The following is a 21599-nucleotide window of genomic DNA, read 5'->3' as shown; positions in this document are numbered from 1 at the left end:
GGCTGGGGGCCCAGACAGGGCTGAATTCTTCTGGCAGAAGCTCGGGGGAGCTTGTTGTTCTTGGGCCCGGCCTGGTGTCCAGCCCTGGCACCTGAGCTGAGCACCCTGCCAGGGCCTCAGCAGTGTCTCATTTAGGGGATCCTTTAGGTCACCTCAGCAACTAGTAGAGCTACTAGCCGACCACAAAGACCTGACTTTTACTTGACATTGTCCTGGATTCTTTTAAAAACAAAATAGACAATTAAACTTCTATTTGAGAGTTATGTTTTTTTCCACTTTTTATATACATTTTTTCCCTCTAGGAAATAGACAGACGGTTGGAAAAAAAACTGAAGATCACCCAAAAGGAGAGGTAAGATTACTCTCTGCTCTAGAGGACCCTTGCTCTCTTCTATTTGAGAGTTGGGCAGTGAATGTGGTTTTTTAGCTGACCCTGAGTTTAGACTCTTGAGAATGAACCCTCCCCTTGAGCTGGGAAGTAGAAGTTGGGACATTTGGGCATGTCCTGTCACCCAGGCTTCCTGGAGGATCTGTGGATGGCTTCTAAGAACAGGTTTGCCCCCCATCAGGATGGGGTTCAAGGTTAGGGCGGGAGGACTATCTTCCAGAGAAGGGAAGTAAGATGCCAGCCCGTGATTCTGGTTTGCTTCTGTGCCCTAGCTGAGGCAGGAGAACGCAGCCCAGGGCTGGTCTCCGCTGGGGAGTGGGCCACGGTCACTCTCCAAAGAAGCTCTGTCTGGGATGGTCAGCGCTGCCTCTGCTCTAGCTCTCCTGGCTTCCCACTTCCTTGATCAGACTCCTGGCTCCAGGTCTGTCTGTTTGCTCGTCATGGTGACCGCGTACCACCTCCCATTACGAATGTTTTTCCATGTCATCCCCATGCTTGTTCCAACTCAGCTATGGCAGCAGCTGCCCTCCAGTCTCTCTCCCCCCCCCCCCTTTCCAGCAGCCAGGGCTCTGCTCTAGAAATAGATCCGATCCCCCCCCTCGCCCCCCCCCCCCTTGCCAATTTGGTTCTGGGGAAGCCAGCAAACTTGTTGGGAAGAGTCTTTGTGGGCATTCGGGGTTATTTCTGCCTCTGAAGAACTTCATCCTCCTGCTTTGATCCCTTCCCACTCTGTCTCTTCCCTGCCCTGTGGTGTGGCTAGGACCCCTCCTTTGGAGGGATGGGGGTGCAGTGGGGCATTTTGTGGATGGTTCCCGGTGTGGCTTTGTGGTAGGGGGGGCCGCCTCCCCAGGCCCAGCCATGCCCTCCCCGTATTTCTGGGATTATTCTTAAGCCAAGCCCCGCCGCTGTCCAGCCAGAGTGTGCAGCTAAGCCCACTGTCCCGAGGAGCATGAGCCCCGTCCCCCAGAGGCATTCGGGCCATTCTCTGTCCCACCAGCAGTCGTCCGTAGGGCGATTTGAGCCCCCCAGACCTCCTGTGGGGGGGAGGTACTGCCATGCTGAGGTGTCGTGTTCTCGCAGGGTGGCCATGGTCCTCTCTGAGCAAGGAAGCTGGGATTCTTGTTGGAGCAGGCTTGCTCAGAGAGCTGTGTTCAGGGTGTGCATTTTGTAGCTTTGGGGTGCCGAGCAGTCACTAAGTCACAGAATTTAAACTTCAACTCATAACCCCAAAGAATCCCTCCCATACCATGCTTGACAAGTGGTCCTCCACCCTTTGCTTGAAGACTGCCCAGGAGGGGGCACCTCCTGCCTCCCAAGACAGCCCTTTCCACTTTTGGATACCTGGAACCATGCGGAAATTTGTCCTCTATGACCTAAATTTGTCTCTGATTTCACCTATCGCTCTTTAGTGCGGCTTTGGGGGGCCGGATGTCCTGGAGGAGGCAGCGTGGGAAGCCTCTTGTCCCACCCTGGGCCGACTTGACTTGCCTTTGGAGGAGACCAGGGGCTTCAGCCTCAAAAAGCAGTTTCATGTGTCTTGGCTGAGTGTTGGCTTGCTATTTGGGGCAGTGCCACCCGGTGGTTTGCCCTGCTCGGAAGCCTGGGCATGGATGTTGATATCTGGGGCGCTTTGGGAAGGTGGGCTCAGACATGGCGTCCGGCTCTCGTCGGGCAAGAATTCTGAAGCCGCTCTCGCTTTCTCCTTCAGCAGGAAATCTACGTCTCCTCCCAAAGTGCCCATCGTTATTCAGGACGATAGCCTTCCCTCAGGACCCCCTCCTCAAATACGGATCCTCAAAAGGCCCACGAGCAACGGGGTCGTCAGTAGCCCCAACTCCACCAGCAGGCCAGCCCTCCCTGTGAAGTCCTTGGCCCAGCGCGAGGCGGAGTACGCGGAGGCTCGGAAGCGGATTCTGGGGAGTGCTAGCCCTGAGGAGGAACAAGAGAAGCCGATCCTTGACAGGTGAGCCCAGTGGGCAGGCACTCGGGCTCCCAACCTGAGCTCCACAAGATCTGAGTTCAAATCTTGGCGTCGCTGTTTCCTTCCTCTCTGCCTCAGCTTCCTCCTGCATTGTGAAGTCGGGGCTCTCTTGGGTCTGACTAGCTCTGACATCTGTGAGGGTGGGGATGAAAGAGACAGGGGCCTGTTCCCACTTAACTTGCAGAACTTGAACTCATAGCCCCAAGTTTTCTAGTTGTGACCCCTGAACCCGGAGGCCTGCCAGGTTTGGGTCATGAAATGAAAACGGCTTTTATGAGGCTGAGCCTAGTAGGGGTTGAACACGGGTTTATCTTGGATAGGGTCCCCTGGGCTTTGGGTGGTGTCTCACCTGGCAGGGTGTCAGTCAGAAAGCCGGGGGTTGCCTCCCAGCTCCCGCAGGTCCCCCTCTGCTCAGTGTAGCCCTCAGCGATTGAGGCCTTCTCGACCCTATTTCTGAAAAATGGTGACATGGAGAGAGAAAAGAGGCCAGCTCTGTTTGCCAGGGGTCCGGGCTTGAGGTCTGGTTCTGCCTTTATTGGCCACCTGACCTTGTCCTGCCACCAGTGCCTCTGAGCAGGAGGGTCAGGTTGGGGTGGGGGGAGGGGCGAGGCCCCCGCTGAACTCGCTGACATTCCTCCTGAAGGAAGCCCGAGGCAGTTGGTGGTTCTGGAATCGAAGCATGCCGGTTTCTGGACCCAACCTTACCCCACTCCCTGTGATTTTGTGAGCCTTGCTCATCCTGCCCTTGGGCTTCATTTCCTCAGAATCCCGAGCTTTGTGCAAAAGTAGTTCAGATTTCCACCCTGGGTTGAGCTGCTCGGCCTCCTTTGGGCTGAGGACTTATCAGGATCTCATTCTGGTTCCCAGCTCTCCTCCACCGAGACGAGGAGGAGTCCAGGCACCGAGCCTGGCAAGCAGTGAACCAGGGAACAGAAAGGAAGGGTCAGACAAGTGGCCCCGCACCCCCCAGTCTCTTGGTGGTGGTTCCGACCTTCCGCTCCCAAGGGCCAGCTGGCCTGAGGGGAGAAGGGGTTCGAGTTTGGGGGAAGGGAGAGGGGAGAGGGAGGGATCGTGGCGGGGGGGGAAGAGTGGGGAGAGTGCCAACGCACACAGGGACCAAAGATGACCCCTGCTTCTGTCTCTTTCCCTTTAGGCCGACCAGGATCTCACAACCCGAAGACACCAGACAGCCCAATAATGTGATCAGGCAGCCCCTGGGTCCTGATGGTTCACAAGGCTTCAAGCAGCGCAGATAAATGTGGGTGCGAGAGGATGCTGCCCCCGCCACCGCCAGGGTCGTCCGCCACGGGTCGCACTGCCGTGGCGGACAGCTGGACTTGAGCAGAGGGAACGACCTGATTTACTTGCACTGTGATCCCCTTTGCTCCCCACTGTGACCTTGAACCCCATGCACTGTGACCCCCGACCCCCTCCTCCCACTGTGATTGGCACATCGACAAGGGCTGTCCCAAGTCGCTGTAAAAGGAGAAGGTGGGGGCATGAGGTGGGTTGGGGGGCCCACCGCGGACTCAGAGCAGAGAGTCAGATGGTGCCACTTGGGGTGAAGCCAGTGCCAGCAATAACAGTTTATCATGCTCATTAATTTGGGATTTCAAAACACAAATGGGAACGCCCCCAAAAGTGCATGTCTTCATCACTTAAATAGCAAGTTCCATTTGAAAGGATCGTTTTCTTTTTTTTTTTTTTTTTCCTTTTTTTTTTCCTTTTCTGTTTTTTTTTTTTTGTTTGTTTCAGAGTCTGATTTGCAAGGAAAAGTGCATGGGAGGGGTTTTAGCTGTTAAATGAATTTTCGTTTTAATTGAGAAGGGTAGTTGATAGTCTTCTAAAATGTTTCGATGAATTTGCAGAAACATTAACAGATAGGATTTTGGCAAGCTTAGCTTCTTGTTCTCTATTCCTATTGCTGCCCCCAGGAGGGATGGGGCTTCTCAGGCTCCCGCCCCGCCCCCTGTCCCTCGCCCGGCCCCATCTCGTTGGGGCCCCTCGGTGAGGGCAGGCCAGAGGGCTGGGGCTGGCAGGAGGCACCGCCGGCATTGTGGAGGTGCGCAAGCCCGCAGACTTTCCCTCCCCGTCCCCCGCCCGGCGCCGAGATTGGCCGCTTCCAGCCGTGAGTTCGGGGGGGAGGGAGGGAGACTTGTCATACCCAGGTTTACAAGCAAGGAAAAGTAGGTTTATTCAGTATTTTGATTTTTTATCCAAGGAAAACGTGGGAACGAGTCTGGTTCCAAGGCCTCTGCTGATAAGCCATCTGTACAGTGTTGTCAGGGTTTGAGCTCCCAGGAGCCTGGGCCACTATCGCTCAGCTCACGGTAGCAATCCGGAGCTGAACCCGGCACGTTTCCTTCTAGGGGTCCTTGCCTCCGCTCCTGCCTTGGTTGGCGATGACAGACTGGGTACCCGTAGATTGAAGCTATGGTGTCCACTGACTTCGACTAGATGCCTAGCCTCCCAAAGCAGGGGCCGGAGGGGGGTCCGACAGCCCCCCTGGGCTCTGGAAGTGCCGTTGGGCCCGGGGCCGCAGAAGCCAGGCTTGCTCCTGGGTCCCCGGGGTGCGCGTGCTGCCTGTGTGCAGTGGAAACGGCCGCCTTGCTTCCTAGCCCCCCACCCCCACCCCCTTCTACTGCACTGAATCTTCCTATGACTTAGGTATTAGCCAATTCCCGCTTCTGATTTTACCGACAAGTTTCCAGGGGGTTGGGAGATGGCCGCATTTCCCAGGTAGCATGAGTGCACTGCCAAGCCATATTTAGACCCAGGGCGGCAGCTTGAGTTTGCTTGAGGGGCCCTGAGCCTTGCCTTGTTTCATTGGGGGCTAGGGGGCCTTCTCTCCTGTCCTGCCTTACCTGTCCTGCCGTGGGGTCAGGCCCAGCAGGGGGAAGGGCTACAATTAGGAGGCGGCTACTGCCTGCCCCAAAGTGAGGGTCTTGGGGGTTGGCCCCCAGGAGTGGTGCCACGGTGAGTGAAAGGGCTGTGACTACCAGCAGCCCACAAAACAGTGGTACTGGCTCCCGCCTCTCGGGGAATGACCTCCACGGGGGTGGGGAGGCCTGCTCACCCAAGTTCTGAGGGCGCAGTCTACACCAGTCACTGGCCCAAAAAAGCGTGGACCCGGGAGGAGACTTCCTGCCTGGGTGCCAAGGGCGTGAGGGTGGCGAGAGCCCCAGAGCTCGGCCCCTTCCTGGGCCCCCAGCATCTCCTGCACCAAAGGCCAGATGAGGGAATAGGAAACTCTATTATGTGTGTGGGTTGTGGGGGTCGGGTCAGGGAGGAGGAGGAGGAGGAGGGGTTGGGCTTTCTGTGGGCATCCACATCTTCCCTAAGTGCATTTCCTTTGGTTCAGTTTTGTTTTGTCTTATTTTTTTATTTTTAAAGTGAGCTGTGGGCTTTGGCTTAGGAACTCCGGGATGGGGGTGGAGGGCGGTAAGCCGAGGCTGCCGCCCCTTTAGCTGCCTATCCATGGCCACGTCCTCTTGTCCGGCTCCTCTGATCCCACGGGCCAGGCCCCTGACCTCCCGGCTTAACAGCTTCCAATGAGCCACTTCTCCCACATCAGCCTAGCTAACCAAAGGAGCTGGGGGTGCAGGGGCTGGTGATCAGCCCCTCTCAGCCCAGCCAATCAGGGTGCTCCCCACCTGCAGGCAGGAGGCAACACCCCAAAAGCCCAGCCCGCCCCTCCCTGGGGGAGCCTTCCTGTCCAGACTAGATAGGCAGGGCCACACTTGGCCACCCGGCCCAGAGGCTTGAGAGACCTCGTGGATCCTTGTTTCTAGTTGTGGTGTTTCCCCCAGGGTGAGCCAAGGGCCCCTTGGGTGCGTTCAAGGGAGAAGAGTCGGGGAGGGAGGGAGAGATGCCATATATCCTGCCGCTCTGCCCTGCTAGAGTAGCCGGGCAGCTCCCTGAACTCCCAGCCCTCTCCGCGGGTCCCCAAGTCAGCAGATTAAGCATTTTATAAATTGTATTTTAAATAAATGTTTTAAACTTGTCAGAGTCTTGTCATGGTTTCTTCTGTTCTCCAGCTCTCTACTGTGAGTTACAAAAGCATTAGTCTTAAGAATTAAGGGCCTTTGTTGGATCTCAGTGACTCGGCACTGGCTGTGTGACCCTAGACAGTTCATTAGCTCCCCTGCTGAGTCTCGGGGTCCTTGATCTTGGTTTCCCTTTTTAACCTATCCTCCCATCACCATCCCTCTGCATTAGTTCATAGAGCTCTGCCCAGCCTTCTCCAGAAGTGTCCCTTTCACGGGCTCTTCTGGCACGATGGTAGTTCTTTATTCCACTATGAGGTAGAGCACATTTAAACACAAGGTTGTTGCTGGTCCTTCCTTTGAGTGTCCTCGTTTAGCCTACTTCCAAGTTGTGAACGTACTCTGTAGACCTTAAGACACTATAAAAAACGTGAGCTTTTATTATTCTGCTTTAGACTCGTTCCTGAATGTTCCTCTCGTTCTCTTTTGCATCTCTGCTTTTCATCAAGTCAGGTGGACGCCAGTCCCAGTTGTCACAAGCTTCTTTGTCCCCCGCCCGCTGGTCTTCCTGGCATTGGTGCAAAGCTCCTTCAGCTTAGTGTGTGTGTGAGTCACTGTGCACACAAACTTTAGGCCAGTGAGCTTTACAAGTAGGATTTTGGTTCCTGAAATAATTCTAGAATGTGTTTTGGGGCAGTTCCTAACCAAATCAAAAGCTTTTTAACAAATGAGCGTTTCAGCATTCTTGTGGAAGAAATGGGATGATTAGCGGCCCTTAGACAGTAACTCAAGTGGACGAGTTCAGAACTGGTTGAATGTCGTTGATGGCTGGCTCCAAAGTGACTCGGATTGTAATTGGCTCTGCCACTTAGCACCTTCATCAATAAAGGCGTAGATCAAAGGATATGTGACATCGTTATTAAATGTGCAGGTGACCCCAAAATAGGAGGAATCGATACATTAGATGGTAAGATCCATAGAGATCAGAGAGTCTGGGAAAATGGGCTGAACATAAGGTGAAATTTAATATGACTAAATAGCAAACGTCATTTGGATTTCAAATCAACTTTACGAGGGAGTGTTTGGGAAAAGATTTAAAAGAGGTCTAAAATCTCAAAGAATATTTTTTGAATGAGGATGAAGTGAATGAAGTAACAGACCAGATTATGTCAGTAATTGGTAGAATAATGACTTCAGATTATAAGCCAATAATTATCAAACTGATAGGTTTTAAATCAACAGGAGCAGTTAGGTGGTGCAGTGGATAGAGCACCAGTCCTGAAGTCAGGAGGACCTGAGTTCAAATCTGGCCTCTTGAGACTTAACACTTCCTAGCTGTGTGACCCTGGGAAAGTCACTTAACCCCAATTACTTCAGCAAAAATAATAATAATAATCAACAGATTAAGGAAGAGAATTGAGAAAAGATTAATTTGACCAAACTCAAAAGAAATTATTTCAATTCCCTACTTGGCAAAAATTGTTAGGAAAACCAAAAAGCACCAACATCTTCATATGTAGTAAGCTTAAAATATGTGGGTGACTGGAATATCAAAAGTCACACTATTAAAAGAAAACAGCTGAAAGATCACAAATGTTATACTTAACAAGTTGGGAAGGAAATATAGCACAGAACCAAAACAAGGGTACAAGTCGTCATAAATTTTTTTTTAAGTACGTGCTTGTGCTGGGGATGCAAAAATAAGCAACTAAGTTCTTTCTCAAGTTACATTCTATCAAGGTTTTGCAGGAACAAAATCACATTAGGATAGAAAGATTAATGAGAAAAAAAGTTATGTACAAAATATATCTGATAAGGACCTGGTATTCAAGCTAATAAATACCAACTTGTGCTGTGCACTAATCCTGGGGATGCAAGGATAGGAAACTAAAAGTCCCTTCTCAGGTTGCTTACATTCTATCAAGGTTTTGCGGGAACAAAATCGCATTAGGATAGAAAATTAATGAGAAAAGAGATGTATAAAATATATCTGATAAGGACCTGATCTTCAAGTTAAGAAAGCAACAAACACAAGGCCAAAAATCACCTTCCAGTGGATAAATATCAAAGGATATGAACAAATGCAGTTCTCCAAAGAATTCAGCTCTGTGCAGGAGTGCTTCAAATTAGAGAATTGCATGTCAAAACAACTCAAAAAAGTTTGTCTACACTCCTCTCAAAATGACAAAGATAAAAATAGAAGGGAATAGTTTATGTTCAAGCAATTGTTGGGAAATGGGTTCACCAGTATGTTGACCATAGATTTAGAGGTGGGATTGAAGCAGCCCTCTAATCCAGCCTCATTTCACAGATAAAGCTAAAAACTGGGAAAGTGATTTGCTCAAGGAAGGATATAAATATTAGGCAGAGTTAGGACTTTTTTAAAGAAATTGTGTTTTTTTCTGAAAAGTTTTTGAAACAATATTTGGAATAGAGCTAAGTAAAAATGTTCATACCTTTTCACGTTCATTCCACTAGTAGGCATTGACCCTGAAAGGGTCAATGAAACAAGATCCCACATTTGCCAAAATATTCATAGCAAAATTATATATATAATTTTTAGTTGCCAAAAACTAGAAATGAAGCAGATTGGAAAACAAATACAATAGAATAATAGTGTTTTAGGGCAGCTAGGTCACATGGTAGATAGTGTACCAAGTCTGAAGTCGAGAAGAGTTCAAATCTGACCTCGGACACTAACTGTATGACTGGGAAAGTCACTTAGCTCTTTGCTTCAGTTTCCCCCTCTAAAGTGAGTTAGAGAAGGAAATGGACAACCACTCCAGTATCTGCCAAATAAACCCCAAATCGGATCACAAATGTGACTGAATAACAATGCTGTTGTTAAAAATCGGTCAATACAGAGAATCATGGAAAGACAGAAATTGATGCAAGGTAAAGAAGATAGAATCAGGGAGACGAATATACACAAGGACAACAGTAGTGTAAATGAAAATAACTGGAATAATGCTGGGTGATTATAAAGCAAGCCTGACCCCAAAGAAGAAATCCCTAGTAAACAATGAGTATGTCAGACATGGTCAGTGTGTTGAGTAATTTCGTTGAAGTTCTTTATTTTTCTTTTTAATGCTTTGTTATAAGGGAGGTCTTCTTGGATTGAGAAGGAGGTTCCCTAAACATTTAAAACATCCCTAAAAATTAAACCAAAAAAGCTGGAGATCCCAGGGTTTTAATCTGAATTAAAAGTGTGATACAGCCCAGAAACGCCTAGGTGTGTTGGAGCTGCATTAAGAACCTATTTGGGGAGCTGCCCTGGAATCAGAAATATCTGAGTTCAAATCTAGCCTCAGACAAAGCTGTGTGAATGGGGTAAGTCCCTTAAATCCCACTGCTTCCTCAAGACCAGACCTTTTAGAAATTAGAAAGCTGTTGTGCTCTGGGCAAGCCGGATCTAGGGTATCATGTTCCGCTATGGACACAGCTTAGGAAAGATATTGATAACCTGGAGAATGTTCAGAGAGAATGCTAGCCCTGCAGTCAGAAGATCCAGCCTCCAATGTGTAGCAGCTGGGTGATCCAAGAAAAGTCTTGCCTCCATTTCCTCAACTGTCAAAGAGACAATAGACTGTCTACCTTCTAGGGTGGCTGTGGGGATCAAATGAGATCGTATTTGTAAAGTGTTTGACCTGGCACGGGGTGGGCAACATCTATAACTTTTGCCCCAGCTGGCATCATAACCTGGAGCCCACTTTATACCGTGATTAAGAAGTGAAACAATTTAGCCCAAAAAGAGAAGATCTGGGAAAAAGTGGAACAATTCAGCCCCAGAAGATCTAAGGACGATCCAAGGCAGACACATATAAGAGGAGTTAAGACTAGTTCAGGTTAGCCATCAGAATGACTAGCATGGGCTCAGTGGGGATGGAGTGAGCCCCTCAGGGAGGGCCAAGGCCCAGGTGGGTGATTCATGCAGGTGTAGGGTACACTAACAATGGCTGCAGAGGGTTGTAGTGTCAGTTACTCCAAACCCACTTGCCACAACTCGGGGACACTGGTATGGTGGAAAGAAACGAGGGTTGGAGGAAGGACCCACATTAAATTATCCAGCAGAACCCATTAGTCCCTGAGGCGGAAGTATTTTTAGAAGCCTTAATCTGCTTTTCTAATAACACCCTATTTCACTAGTCTTGCCCTCTGGGGCCCAGTAGGAGAGGAGGAAGGGAATAAGCATTTATTAAGCACCTACTATGTGTCAGACATTTGTGCTACGTACTTTAAAACTATTATCTCAGTTGATCTTCATGGCAGTCCTGGGAGAGAGATGCTATTATCCCCATTTTACTGTGGAAGAATTTTTTGGTGTTTTCTCTGCAAAGTTTATTGGGATTGCTTTGTATCACTGAACCACTGGGAAGAAGCAAGTCTTTTATAGTTGATCATCCCACAATCTTGCTGTTGCTGTGTACAATGTATTCCTGGTTCTTCCTATTTTGCTCAGCATCAGTTCATGTAAATCTTTCCAGGCCTTCCTAAAATCAGTTTATGATTTTTTATAGACAATAATAGTCTATTATCTCCATATACCACAGTTTATTCAGTCATTCTCCAACTGATGGGCATCCACTCATTTTCCAGTTTCTAGTTGCTATGAAAAGAGCTGCCACAAACTTTTTGCACATGTGGGTCCTTTTCCTTTTTTATGATCCCTCTGGGATACAGACCCTGGAGAGACACTACTGGATTAAAGGGTATGCAGAATTTTATAGCCCTTTGGGCTTAGTTCCAAATTGTTCCCCAAAGTGGCTGGATCATTTCATAACTTTGCCAACAATGGATTAATGTCCCAGTTTTCTCACATCCTCTCCAACATTTATCATTTATTCCTGTCATCTTAACCAGTCTGAGAGGTATGTCATAGCCAATCCTTGTTTTAATTTGCAAATCTCTAATCAATAGTGATTTAGAACCTATTTTTATATGACTACATATAGATGGCTTTAATTTCACCATCTGAAAATTGTTCATATCCTTTGACCATCTATCAATCATGGAATGCCATTCTTATAAATTTAACAATACTTTCTATATTTTGGAAATGAGACCTTTATCAGAAACACTGGTTGTAAAGATTTTTTTCTCAGCTTTGTACTTCCCTTTTAATCTTGTTTGTTGGTTTTGTTCATGCAAAAACTTTTTAATTTAATGTAATCAGTTGTCCATTTTGTATTTCATAATGTTCTCTTTTTTTTTTTTTGGCTGAGGCAATTGGGGTTAAGTGACTTGCCCAGGGTCACACAGCTAGAAAGTGTTAAGTGTCTGAGCCAGATTTAAACTCAGGTCCTCCTGATTTCAGGGCTGATGCTCTATCCACTGTACCACCTAGCTGTTCCTCTCATTCTTCTTTGGTCAGAATTCCTCCCTTCTCCAAAGATCTGATAGGTAAACTATCCCTTGCTCTCTTAATTTGCTTATGGTATCTTTATATCCAGATTATTGATGTAGATCTGTGTTTCTGACATATTTTTCCAGTTTTCTCAGCACTTTTAATGGAATAGTGAAGTTTTTTTTCCACCAGAAACTGGAGTTTTGGGGTTTATCAAATACCAGATTACTGTAGTTATTGATTATTGTGTGATTTGTATGTAGCTTATTCCAGGGTTCCACCACTCTATTTCTCAGCCAGTACCAAATAGTTTTGATGACTGCTGCTTTTTAATATAGTTTTAGGGCTAGGACTGCTAGTCCACTGTTCTTTGTGTGTGTGTGTGTATGGGGGGGGGGAAGGGGAAGGTGGTGTTTCTCAGGTAATTCCCTTGATCATCTTGCCCTTTTGTTCTTCTGTGGAGAAATCTCAGGCAAACCTCAGGAGAGACACAAATTAAATGCCCAACGCTGAATTTGAACTCAGGTTTTCCTGATTCCAGGTCCAGTCCTCTAGCTCAATGAGCCACCAGTGAACCAGGTACTTCCTTCTTCTACACATCCACCACCATACATATCCCCTTGGGTTTTTCTTCCCCCTTCCCAACCGCTCCCTTCAGACCATTCTCATAAGGCTTGAACTCAAGTTCTCTCACCATCTTCCAGCTCTGTATCCATTTCTATAATGGATCCTGATATCATTAGTAATTATTATCATTAACTCTCCCTCCCCTCTGGGGGAAAAAACCAAATAGTCTAGTTACTGCAAAGTCAAAGTGGTAGATGTGCATGATGGAGTGCTTAGGAGGGACAGGTGGTCTACAGGGAAATGTGAGAGAGCTAGTGCCGTCCCCTGGGGTTCAGATGTGGAAAGAGGGCTTCCAGGCCTTCAGCTACCAGGGAAACTGTTCTTTGGCCAGGCCTTCTTCAGGAGGAACCCAGAACCTAATTAGGGATTCGTGGTGGCAGTGGGCTGGCTCGAAGGAAGGGGGCATCAGCCCAGAAGAAGTCCTGGGAATTGCCCTGAGTGCATTAAAAACCCAGCTTCTTGGACTGAGCTTCTCAGGAAGCAGAACCTTAGCATTAGGGGCCTCCAGCCCAATGGGAGGTTGGTTCCCTGCCCACGGGGATTTCAGTCAGAGAAGGAGATGGTCTTGATCCTCAGGAGTCCCCTTGTCTGATGGCTACCCACCGGGAACCAGGAGATGAGCAATGGCACGTTTCTGTTTATTAGCTGGGGAGGCTGAACACGGAGATCGGTACCTAGCCTAGGCGGCTCCTGGGATCCCCAGGCTTGGGAAGAGCCTCAGCCAAAGGGGAGGAAGGGTTCCGGGGGCTCCTGGCAGCCCTTAGTATGTGTTCATTGAGGGGAACCACTTAGAAAGAGCGGGTCTGAGCTTCCTGTAAAAAAAAAAGCGAATGGGGGCGCAGGAGAGGAAGGGGGACAGGGCTTCTCAGGAGGGAGAGTGAAAAAAGGACAGGAAGAAGCAGAGCCGGTCACTTGGAGAAGAGTTAATTCAGTCTCAGATGCAGGGTTGGGAGACAAGGGAAGGGACTTGAAGAGAGTTACCTATCCAGGGTGAGCCAACCTCCCCTTGTCACTGGGTCCCCCCTTCCTGAGAAGCTAGGCCCCAGCTCCTAATCTTCCAGAACCAGGGGGAGATGAGCAGTGCCTGACATTTAGGCCCACCTGCCTCCCTTGGTTCCCATCTGAAAGAAGGTCCTGAAGTCAGTGGTCAGGTCAATGGGCTTATACTCTTCCAAGACGACATGAGAGCCCTGCCTCCGGCGAGTCCCCTTCTTGTCCAACCGGGGGCACAGCGGATAGGTGGTTGCCTGGGGTGCGTAGGGGCTCTGTAGGAAGGTAGCTGGTAGAGAGGGAGACAGAGACAGCTGCTGGAGAGGAAGTCCGACCCGACCCTCGGCCCTCATGCTCAACCCCCGGGATGTACGTGACATGAGGGAAGCCGGGCACCCAAGACAGAGAGAGTCCCTGGAAGCTCCTCCTCGCCCCTGGGCCACAGAAACCCAGCAGGCTTCGGGCCTCTGCCCCAGGCAGAAGTCAGGCTAGGTCATAATTTGTCCAAGTGGGAAGGGACCTGAGAATGTCAGAGCCGGGAGATTTGAAGGAATAGTACATCAGGGCTGTGTGTGGTGTCAGTGGGAGCATGGAATGTCGCAGCTGGGAGGGACCTTAGAACAGGGATTGTCAAAGCTGGAAGGAAACCTAGAACACAGTCATAGCTGGGACTTGCTCACTAGAATCTTCCTTCTTTCCTGAGCAAACTCTCCTTCCCAGATAGCTTCATCTCACCCTCTTTCCATCATCTGACCAGATTATCTCTGAAGGGCAAAACATCACTCCTGACCTTTTCCAGGCTTTGCCACTGTTTAATAATTCATTATTGATTGTTTGATCTTAGTCAAAATACATAACCTCCCAGGTTCCTTACCTGGAAAATGAGGTCGGACTAGGTGGCTTCTGAAGTTCTTGCCACTACTCCACTCACTCACACACACTAGAAACTTCCTCCACCTCTTCCCTGCTCCTGACTCCTCTTATTTCATCTCAGAAGAAGAAAAATGGCCTCTTCCTGCCAAGACTGATCCCTCTGCTTGAGATCAGTTTCTGTTGGCAGTCTGTTCCTGAGATCACTCCTCTCTCTTTTAATCTCTAGCTACTGAATCTACTTTATCCTTTTTTTTTTTTTTTTAAGAAGTTTTAACGTTTTTTTCCTCCTTTTTTTTTCCTTTTAAAATTATTTGTATAAGCGCTGCCTCTCTAGGAGGGGAGAAGAGAAAACAAGAAGGGAAATCTAGATAATGTAAAAAAAAAAAAAAACGAACATTAAAAAACAAAACCTTCACTTGATAGCCCACATTCCTCTCAAGTTATCAGCCCATCTCTCTCTTCCAGTTTGTTCCCTACTTTTTATTGCCGAGGTCCTCAAGCCATCTGCATTCCCTCTCTTTCCTTTTCAATGGCTTTGCCTCCTTGTAACCTGGCTTCCCCCTTCTCAGCCCTCTTGGGAAATCTTCTTTCCAAGGTTACCGAGTTAACCTCACCTGCCAAACCCGGCTTGCCCTGTTCCTCAGCCCTAGTTATCTTTGACCCTCCTGGTGTTTCTGACTGTCAGCCGTCCTCCACCCCTGGGCTGATACTTGAGAGGAATGTGGAATCAGGCCAAGATTTCTGTTTTCTTTGGCTTTCCTTTTTAATGTGTTCCTATCTTTGGTTTCCACATTGCCTACTCTCTCCTGGACTGTCCCCTAAGTGTCTGTTCCTCCGTAGCACAGATTGACAGAGTCTCTTATTTTACAGAGGACTAAACAGAGGTTCAGAGATAACCTGTGAGTTTCCCAGCATCACAGAAGTGGCAGCGGCCCTAGTGTTTAGAAGAGCAGTACGTTTCAGGGTCTTCAGCTCCTTTGCTGAGTCATTCCTAACCTCCTTCCTGTCCTCCTGTTTCCCTAAGTTCTGTCTCGGCCCTCTTCCATCTTTACATCTTCTCTCTTGGGGAACCTCATCAGCTCCCCTAAGTTTAGTGAAGATCTGGATACATATGGCTCCCATCCCTATGGCTTGCTAAACTTGCTGACCATTGGACAGCTCCACCTGGATGGTCTGCCAGCCTTGCAAACTCAACAGGTCCAAAATGGAACTCGATTTCACTAAAATCTCCCTTTGCCCCAACTTCCCAGTTTCTTCTGAGGGCAACACCATTCTCTGTCATCCAGGGGTGTAACTTTGAAACCATTCTGGCCTTTATCTTCTCCCTTACTCCCCACATTAAATCATTTGCCATGTGTTGTCAGTGTTCCATCTAGATTCTGTCTTGCATTTACATAACCCTCAGGCAACCAAGAAGCATTTATGAAGCACCTTCCCTATGTCAAGTACTCTTTTTCATATCTTCATCTTGCCTGGGCTACTGCACAAACTTCCTGTCTTTTCTTAAGATGTGTCCAACCAGGTCTAGTATGCCCAACTTTCCTACTCGGAGACCTTTAGGGGTTCCCTATTGCCTCTGGGATAAAATACAGATAACCCAACTTGGCATTTTAGGCACCCTATCATGTGACTCCAACATCCCTTCTCCTTACACCTGTTTTCAGTACTCTGTTCCAACCAAACTGGGCATCCCAACCTGCTGTTCTGGTCTCTTCCCTGGTACCTGGAATGCCCTGCCTTCTCAGCACTGCCTCCCACAGTTCTAATCTTCTTCAGCCTCAGATTAATTGCCATTTTCTCTAGGGTGTCCTGGTGCAGTAGCAAACAAGGCGTGCATCTTCTGTTTCTTATCTGTCTTTCTCTCTCTTTCTCTTTCCCTCTGTCTTCCCCATTCCCTCCCTCTTTGTCCTTACCTTACAGCTCTCTCAGTTTTCTTCCTATTTACTTATCATGTTATCATACCCCACCCCACCCCCGGTATAATATAAGCTCCTTGAGAATATGAGAAAAGCTCATTCATAGTGAGCATTTAATATTTACTAGATTAGATTTACTTAAAATGGAAAAAAACTTAGAGAATAGAAAAAATAAGAATGGACCTTAGATCATAGAATAAATATTAGCTCTGGAAGGAGACCTTAAAACATAGAATATCAGAGCTAGGAGGGCTTTTAGAAAACAGAATGTTAGAACTTGAAGGGACTTAGAACACAGAACATCAGAGCTGGGAGGGCCTTTAGCTGCAGGATGTCAGAGCTGGGAGGCCCCATAGAAGGCAAGATGTCAGAGCTGGGAGAGCCCTTAAAACACAGGATGTCGGAGCTGGGAGGGCCCGTAGAACAAACACAGGATGTCAAGGTGGGGAAGTATCTCATAGATCATCTGGTACAAATCTCTCATTTTATGGATGAGGAAATAGAAGCCCATTGAGGGTAGGGTGAAGGGGCAGGGCCAATAAAGGCTGGAATGATTCTCCTCAGGTCACACAACTAGTTGGTGAAAAACTCTGAAATAAAGTCTCTGTTTCCCACAGACTCCACAGTCTGGGAGACAGAAAATTTCCTGGTGAAGGCTTCCCTTCCCTCTCTGTAGCCCCACTCTGCAAACAGGGAGAATGACACAGCCTGAACCCCTGGCTTCCCTCTGCCACGGTCTGGTATCCCCACCCTGGTGAGGAAGGAAGGTGGGGCGTGAGGGGGCTCACAGTGGTTTTGCCGCTTGATCCGGTCCATGATGTTCAAAACCTTTTGCTCTTGTGGAGTAATATCCGAAGTTCGGGAGAAGCTTCTCTTGTGGGGATGAGGTTGTCGGGTACTATTAGCAGAATGTTCTTTATACTTTGACATACATTTCATCTTCTTTTGATAATAACTGGGGAATCAGAGACCCCCACTCAGCCCTGGGCCCAAAGTCAACTGGCAAATGTCCATGTTGTGAATTCTGGGCATCCATGGGGGCCCATTGGCTAGGAAAGGGGATGGATGGGTGCTTTTAGGTCCAAGAATCAATGAACCTGGGTCTATTGTCATTTTGACAGATTTTTAAGGTTTATTAAAAAACACTTTCCTCATAACAGTCTTATGGGGCAAGTAATGCAAATATTCTTATATCCACCCTCAGAAAAAAAAAAAAAAAAAAAAAGACTGTCTCTGAGCCTTGTTTAATATCCCATAGTTAATGATGAACAAAGCTAACTCTTTCTTGGAAGAGGATGCATTTAGCTCCAGATCAATTTAGAAATGGAAGTGATCTTAGAGACCAAGTCCAGCCTCCCCATTTTATAGATGAGGATACCAAGGCAGATAAAGGTGAAGTGCCTTACCCAGGGTCACACAGATAGTAAGTGTCCCAGGAAGATTTGAACTCAGAGCTTTCTGATAGCAAGCCAATGCTATGGTCGCACCACAACCTGGCTGCCTCCACTCTATTGCTCTATTACAAGTTTCACTGGTGTAGGGAACTCTTGGTAGGGGAACTCCCTCCTCTGAGCAGGTCTGCAAGTCATCTCCAGCTTATCATCTTACATGTGGAGGTTATCTATGGCCCTTCAGGGGTTAAGTCATATGATTAGGCTTTGAACCCTTATCTCAGTGATTCTATAGCAAGCCAGTGCACCAAGCTGCCCATATTCCTCATAATATTGCTCATAATATTCCACATTATATACTGAGAGGCATTTTGGCAGAGCAAATCGAAGGCTGCTGCTGTGGTTTTAGATGTATATGCCTATTTATAGACATATACATGTAGAGAGAAAAAGATAAAGCTATATATGTGTGTGTGTATGTATGTAATATGGAGGGACAGATATTTAAAAACAGATATAGAAAACTAGCTAGAGAAGAGATAGAAAGAGATCCAGGGATAGAAAGAGGTAAAGAAATTTAGAAATAGATTCAGAGAGATATAGATATGTAAAAGTCTACATAGAGACAGGAAGCTAGATAAATATAAAGAGATATAGAAATAAAGATACAAATATAGATGGATAGAAACAGAGAGAGCTAGAGAAGTACATAAAGAAATAGATATAGAGAGGGCACTCAGGTAGCGCAGTGGACAGAACACCCACCAGCCCTGAAGTCAGGAGGACTTGAGTTCAAATGTGGCCTCAGATACTTAACGCTTCCTAGCTGTGTGATCCTGGGCAAGTCACTTAACCCCAATTGCTTCAGGGGAAAAAAAACTAGAAACAGACAGATTGTATATATGTGTATATATAAATACATAGAGAGAGGGAGAGAACTTATATAAGGACAGAGATATATAAATACAGAAAGAGCTAGAGATAGAGATAGATAGAGAAATAGAGAAATATAGTGACAGAGAGAGATGAGAGATAGCTATGGAAGGATAGGGATAGAGAAAAAGATATAAATTTAATCTGACTTAATAGATGAATCTTGGGCAGATCCTTGGAGCACATAAAAATAGAATGACTGGTTAAGGTCATATAGCTGGTAAAAATGTCAGAAGATGGATTTGAAGTCAGATTTTCCTGACTAACATGATCATATATTTTATTTAAAATAATATCTTATAATTGCATCATGCTTTCTATTTGTATAATGCTTTACAAAGCCCTTTTAATTCCATTAATTCATCTGAATCCTTACCACTATCCTGTGAAGGAGGCAGGGCAAAGATAAAAAAAAAAAAAAAAAACTCCTGGCTCAGTGATGATTAGTGGAGGTAAAGAGAGCTATAGGAACTGGACTTGAGGTCAGGTCTTTTGTCCCCCAGAGCAGTTTTTTCTCTTATCACCCAAATCCCTCCCTCCCCCACCCTCTTCTCCCGGCCCCCTAGGCTCACTTGGTGATCTCTTCCAAAGAGGTTTCAGGCAAAGCTAGCATCTCTACCAACTGGGACAGGATTTCAAAGAAGAGAGTATGGGGATTTCGAATATTTGATGAAGGGCTGTTGTTCTGTTCTGGGAGAAGAGTGGAAAGCATCATCAGCTTACTAGTCATAATTTCCTTAGGTTTTATCGTGTAATGTGGATTATCTTCAACTACAGGTGTGGGGTCTTTCCCCACCTCTGCCCTGAACTACATATTCTCTTAGGTCAGGGAGTCTATTTTATCTAAACTTTCTATTTTCATAAGCTGCAAAGTGCTTTGTACACAATTGGAGCTTAATAAATGCTGATTGCATGCATGAATGAAATGAAGCCTCTTCTAGCCCCAGTTTCTTATGTTGGTGATAAGGCTGCTAGGTTAGGAGGAGAGCCCTGCCAGGTCACGGGTCTGGCAGGCTTTGGGTCTTTTGTACAGCACCCTCACCTTCTGATCACTCAGTTTTTCCCCCAATCCCTACCTCACCCAGAAGGGCCCCTTCTCACCCACAGATCGACAGAACCGGTGAGAATCTGTCAGGACAGACAGGAAGTCTCTAAAATCCACATGTCCATCACCTGCAGAAACGTTCAAAGGTTCACACACAAGTCTCCTTCCCAACTCCCACCCACGCTTTCCTCCCCTCAGCCACATGATTGTCTTGGAAATGAGCTATTTTCAAAGCATGGTTTAGTTCTGCCATTCCCCCTCCTACCTCCATAAGGACAAAAGGTCATCTCTTACCTAAACTTTTTTTTTTTTTGCCTTCTTTACTATTTAACAGTTTTCTGTAATCAATAATCAACTTTAGTAAATGCTTGTTGAATGAGTGAATGAGTTACTCAATTTGTGCTTCCTATCTTCCCCGCCTAATCAGAGCTTCCTGAAATTCAGGACTAGGCTTCCCTTTCAGGTTGGAAGGTTACCTAGGATGGGGAATGTGTGTGTGTGTGTGTGTGTGTGTGTGTGTGTGTGTGTGTGTGTGTGTGTGTGTGACTGGGAGCTAGATTAAGTGAAGCGATTGTGTGTCAACCATCAGAACAGAGACTTACTCAGGGAATGCAGGATCATAGATTTCAAGCTTAGAGTTCATCTTAGACCAATTTGATCATTTTAGGGATTGTACTGAGATCTTAGGACAGAGTATAAATGGGGCCCATAGATGTAAGCTGCTCTCTCAAGGTCACTCAAGTGAAGTGGAAGGGTTCAGATTTGAATTCAGCTCCCTTGCCTAAATCCACCATTTTTTGTACACTAAGCAGGAACTTTGTCTTCTCTCTCTCTCTTTTTTTTTCTTTTGTATTTCTTTTATTATTATTAGGCTGAATTTGGTCTTTTCTCTCAGATGGAGAACTTCTTGAGGGCAGAAACCCCACTCTATCCTCTGTTTCCTAACTCTCCTACCCATATCTCTCCTTCCTTTACTTCCCTTCTCTTCTGCAGGACTGGGACTCAAATTTTTTTGCATCAAAATTTTCATCATATTATCTCTTTTTTTTTTGAGTTAAAAAAGCCCTCGGTCACTTGATGTAGCTTGGTGCTTCAAGGCATTTTGAAAATTGTGTCCTGATGACTTAAGCTACCTCTCTGCTACTTTGCACAGACATTCACAAAACAGCTAAGCTGTAGACCAGTCAATGGGGCAATGTCTCAGGGTCTTAGTTTCCTATTCTCTAGATAACAAAGGAGTTGGATGACATCCCATTCCATGATTCCATGATGCTCCCTTGAAAGAGTTGATAAATGTCTCAGTTGGGCTGGTCAGGCATTATTTGACCAGTGAGAAAACTCGGGCCAGGAAGGCTGAGATGAAATGGCTAAAATCCCACACTAATTATGAGGTGTATTAGGGCCTGGTCTCATGACCTCCCGTGAAGGTCCCACTTTATTCCTGTGTCGCTTTTCAGCAAAGACAGAGGGACTTGTCAGGGGAAGGGGAAGGGACCCTTAGCAAAGGGTTTGCTTACCATTCACATCAGCACTTATCAGGACGTCAGCCATCTCAGTTTGAGTCCTGGATATCCCCACTATTGACAGGATGTTCTTCAGGCTGTGGATGTCAATTTCTCCAGGACCACAGAAAAACTTGAAGTAGTCTCTAAAAGCTATTTGGAAAATGGGAGTAAACCACTGGAGGGAACTGGCTAAGGAATTAACGAGCACCATTCCCTCCTTGTGGATGTGAACAAAGATAAAAAGGATACGAATGGAGAGATTTCAAAGGACGAAGGAAGTCATCCAAGCTACCAACAATGAAATGGAAAAACACCCCAAATCACTAATAATCACAGATATGTAAATAAAAGCAACTTCAAAGTTCTGCCTCACCCACCCCTAGCGATTAGAGATGGCAAAGATGATGAGAGGAAAAAGACAAATGTTGAAGAGGCTTCAGGAAACCTTATCTTGTGTACTGTTAGTCCATCCATTTAGGAAAACATTTTGAAATTGTGTCCAGAAATTTTGCGTATCCATTGACTCTGTCCCTGTGTCTCTCTGTGTCTCTGTTTCTTTCTGTCTATGTCTCTTTCTCTTTGTCTCTCTGTTCTGTCTCTGTCTCTCTGCCGTTTTTATC

General features: G+C 46.8%; 2 protein-coding genes across 15 annotated transcripts in view; one reads left to right on the top strand and one right to left on the bottom strand.

Moving 5' to 3' along the window:
* SZRD1 (SUZ RNA binding domain containing 1) overlaps window positions 1-6375 on the top strand; it is a 30566-nt gene extending 24191 nt beyond the window's left edge. For 2 of the 6 annotated variants that reach the window (XM_051988451.1, XM_051988449.1), the window contains exons 2-4: window positions 303-352; window positions 2100-2351; window positions 3523-6375. In XM_051988451.1, coding sequence (XP_051844411.1) covers window positions 303-352; window positions 2100-2351; window positions 3523-3625 — 405 coding nt within the window. In that variant the 3' untranslated portion in view covers window positions 3626-6375. Of the gene's footprint in view, window positions 1-302; window positions 353-2096; window positions 2352-3522 lie in introns of all 6 variants that reach the window. The other 4 variants (XM_051988450.1, XM_051988448.1, XM_051988453.1 and 1 more) reach the window with 3 other exon arrangements.
* A 6465-nt stretch (window positions 6376-12840) lies between these two features.
* The window catches only part of SPATA21 (spermatogenesis associated 21), a 42175-nt gene continuing 33416 nt past the window's right edge, over window positions 12841-21599 (bottom strand). For 3 of the 9 annotated variants that reach the window (XM_051988437.1, XM_051988441.1, XM_051988440.1), the window contains 6 exons: window positions 20992-21129; window positions 19531-19602; window positions 19002-19119; window positions 16894-17060; window positions 13428-13605; window positions 12843-13138 (listed from right to left, as the gene is read on the bottom strand). In XM_051988437.1, coding sequence (XP_051844397.1) covers window positions 13087-13138; window positions 13428-13605; window positions 16894-17060; window positions 19002-19119; window positions 19531-19602; window positions 20992-21129 — 725 coding nt within the window. In that variant the 3' untranslated portion in view covers window positions 12843-13086. The other 6 variants (XM_051988438.1, XM_051988442.1, XM_051988443.1 and 3 more) reach the window with 6 other exon arrangements.

The sequence above is a fragment of the Antechinus flavipes genome, chromosome 3 (genome assembly GCF_016432865.1).
Source record: "Antechinus flavipes isolate AdamAnt ecotype Samford, QLD, Australia chromosome 3, AdamAnt_v2, whole genome shotgun sequence".
In the NCBI taxonomy this organism is placed as follows: Eukaryota; Metazoa; Chordata; class Mammalia; order Dasyuromorphia; family Dasyuridae; genus Antechinus; species Antechinus flavipes.
Note: the sequence above shows the minus strand (reverse complement) of the source record. Positions and strands in the feature narration are given on the sequence as shown.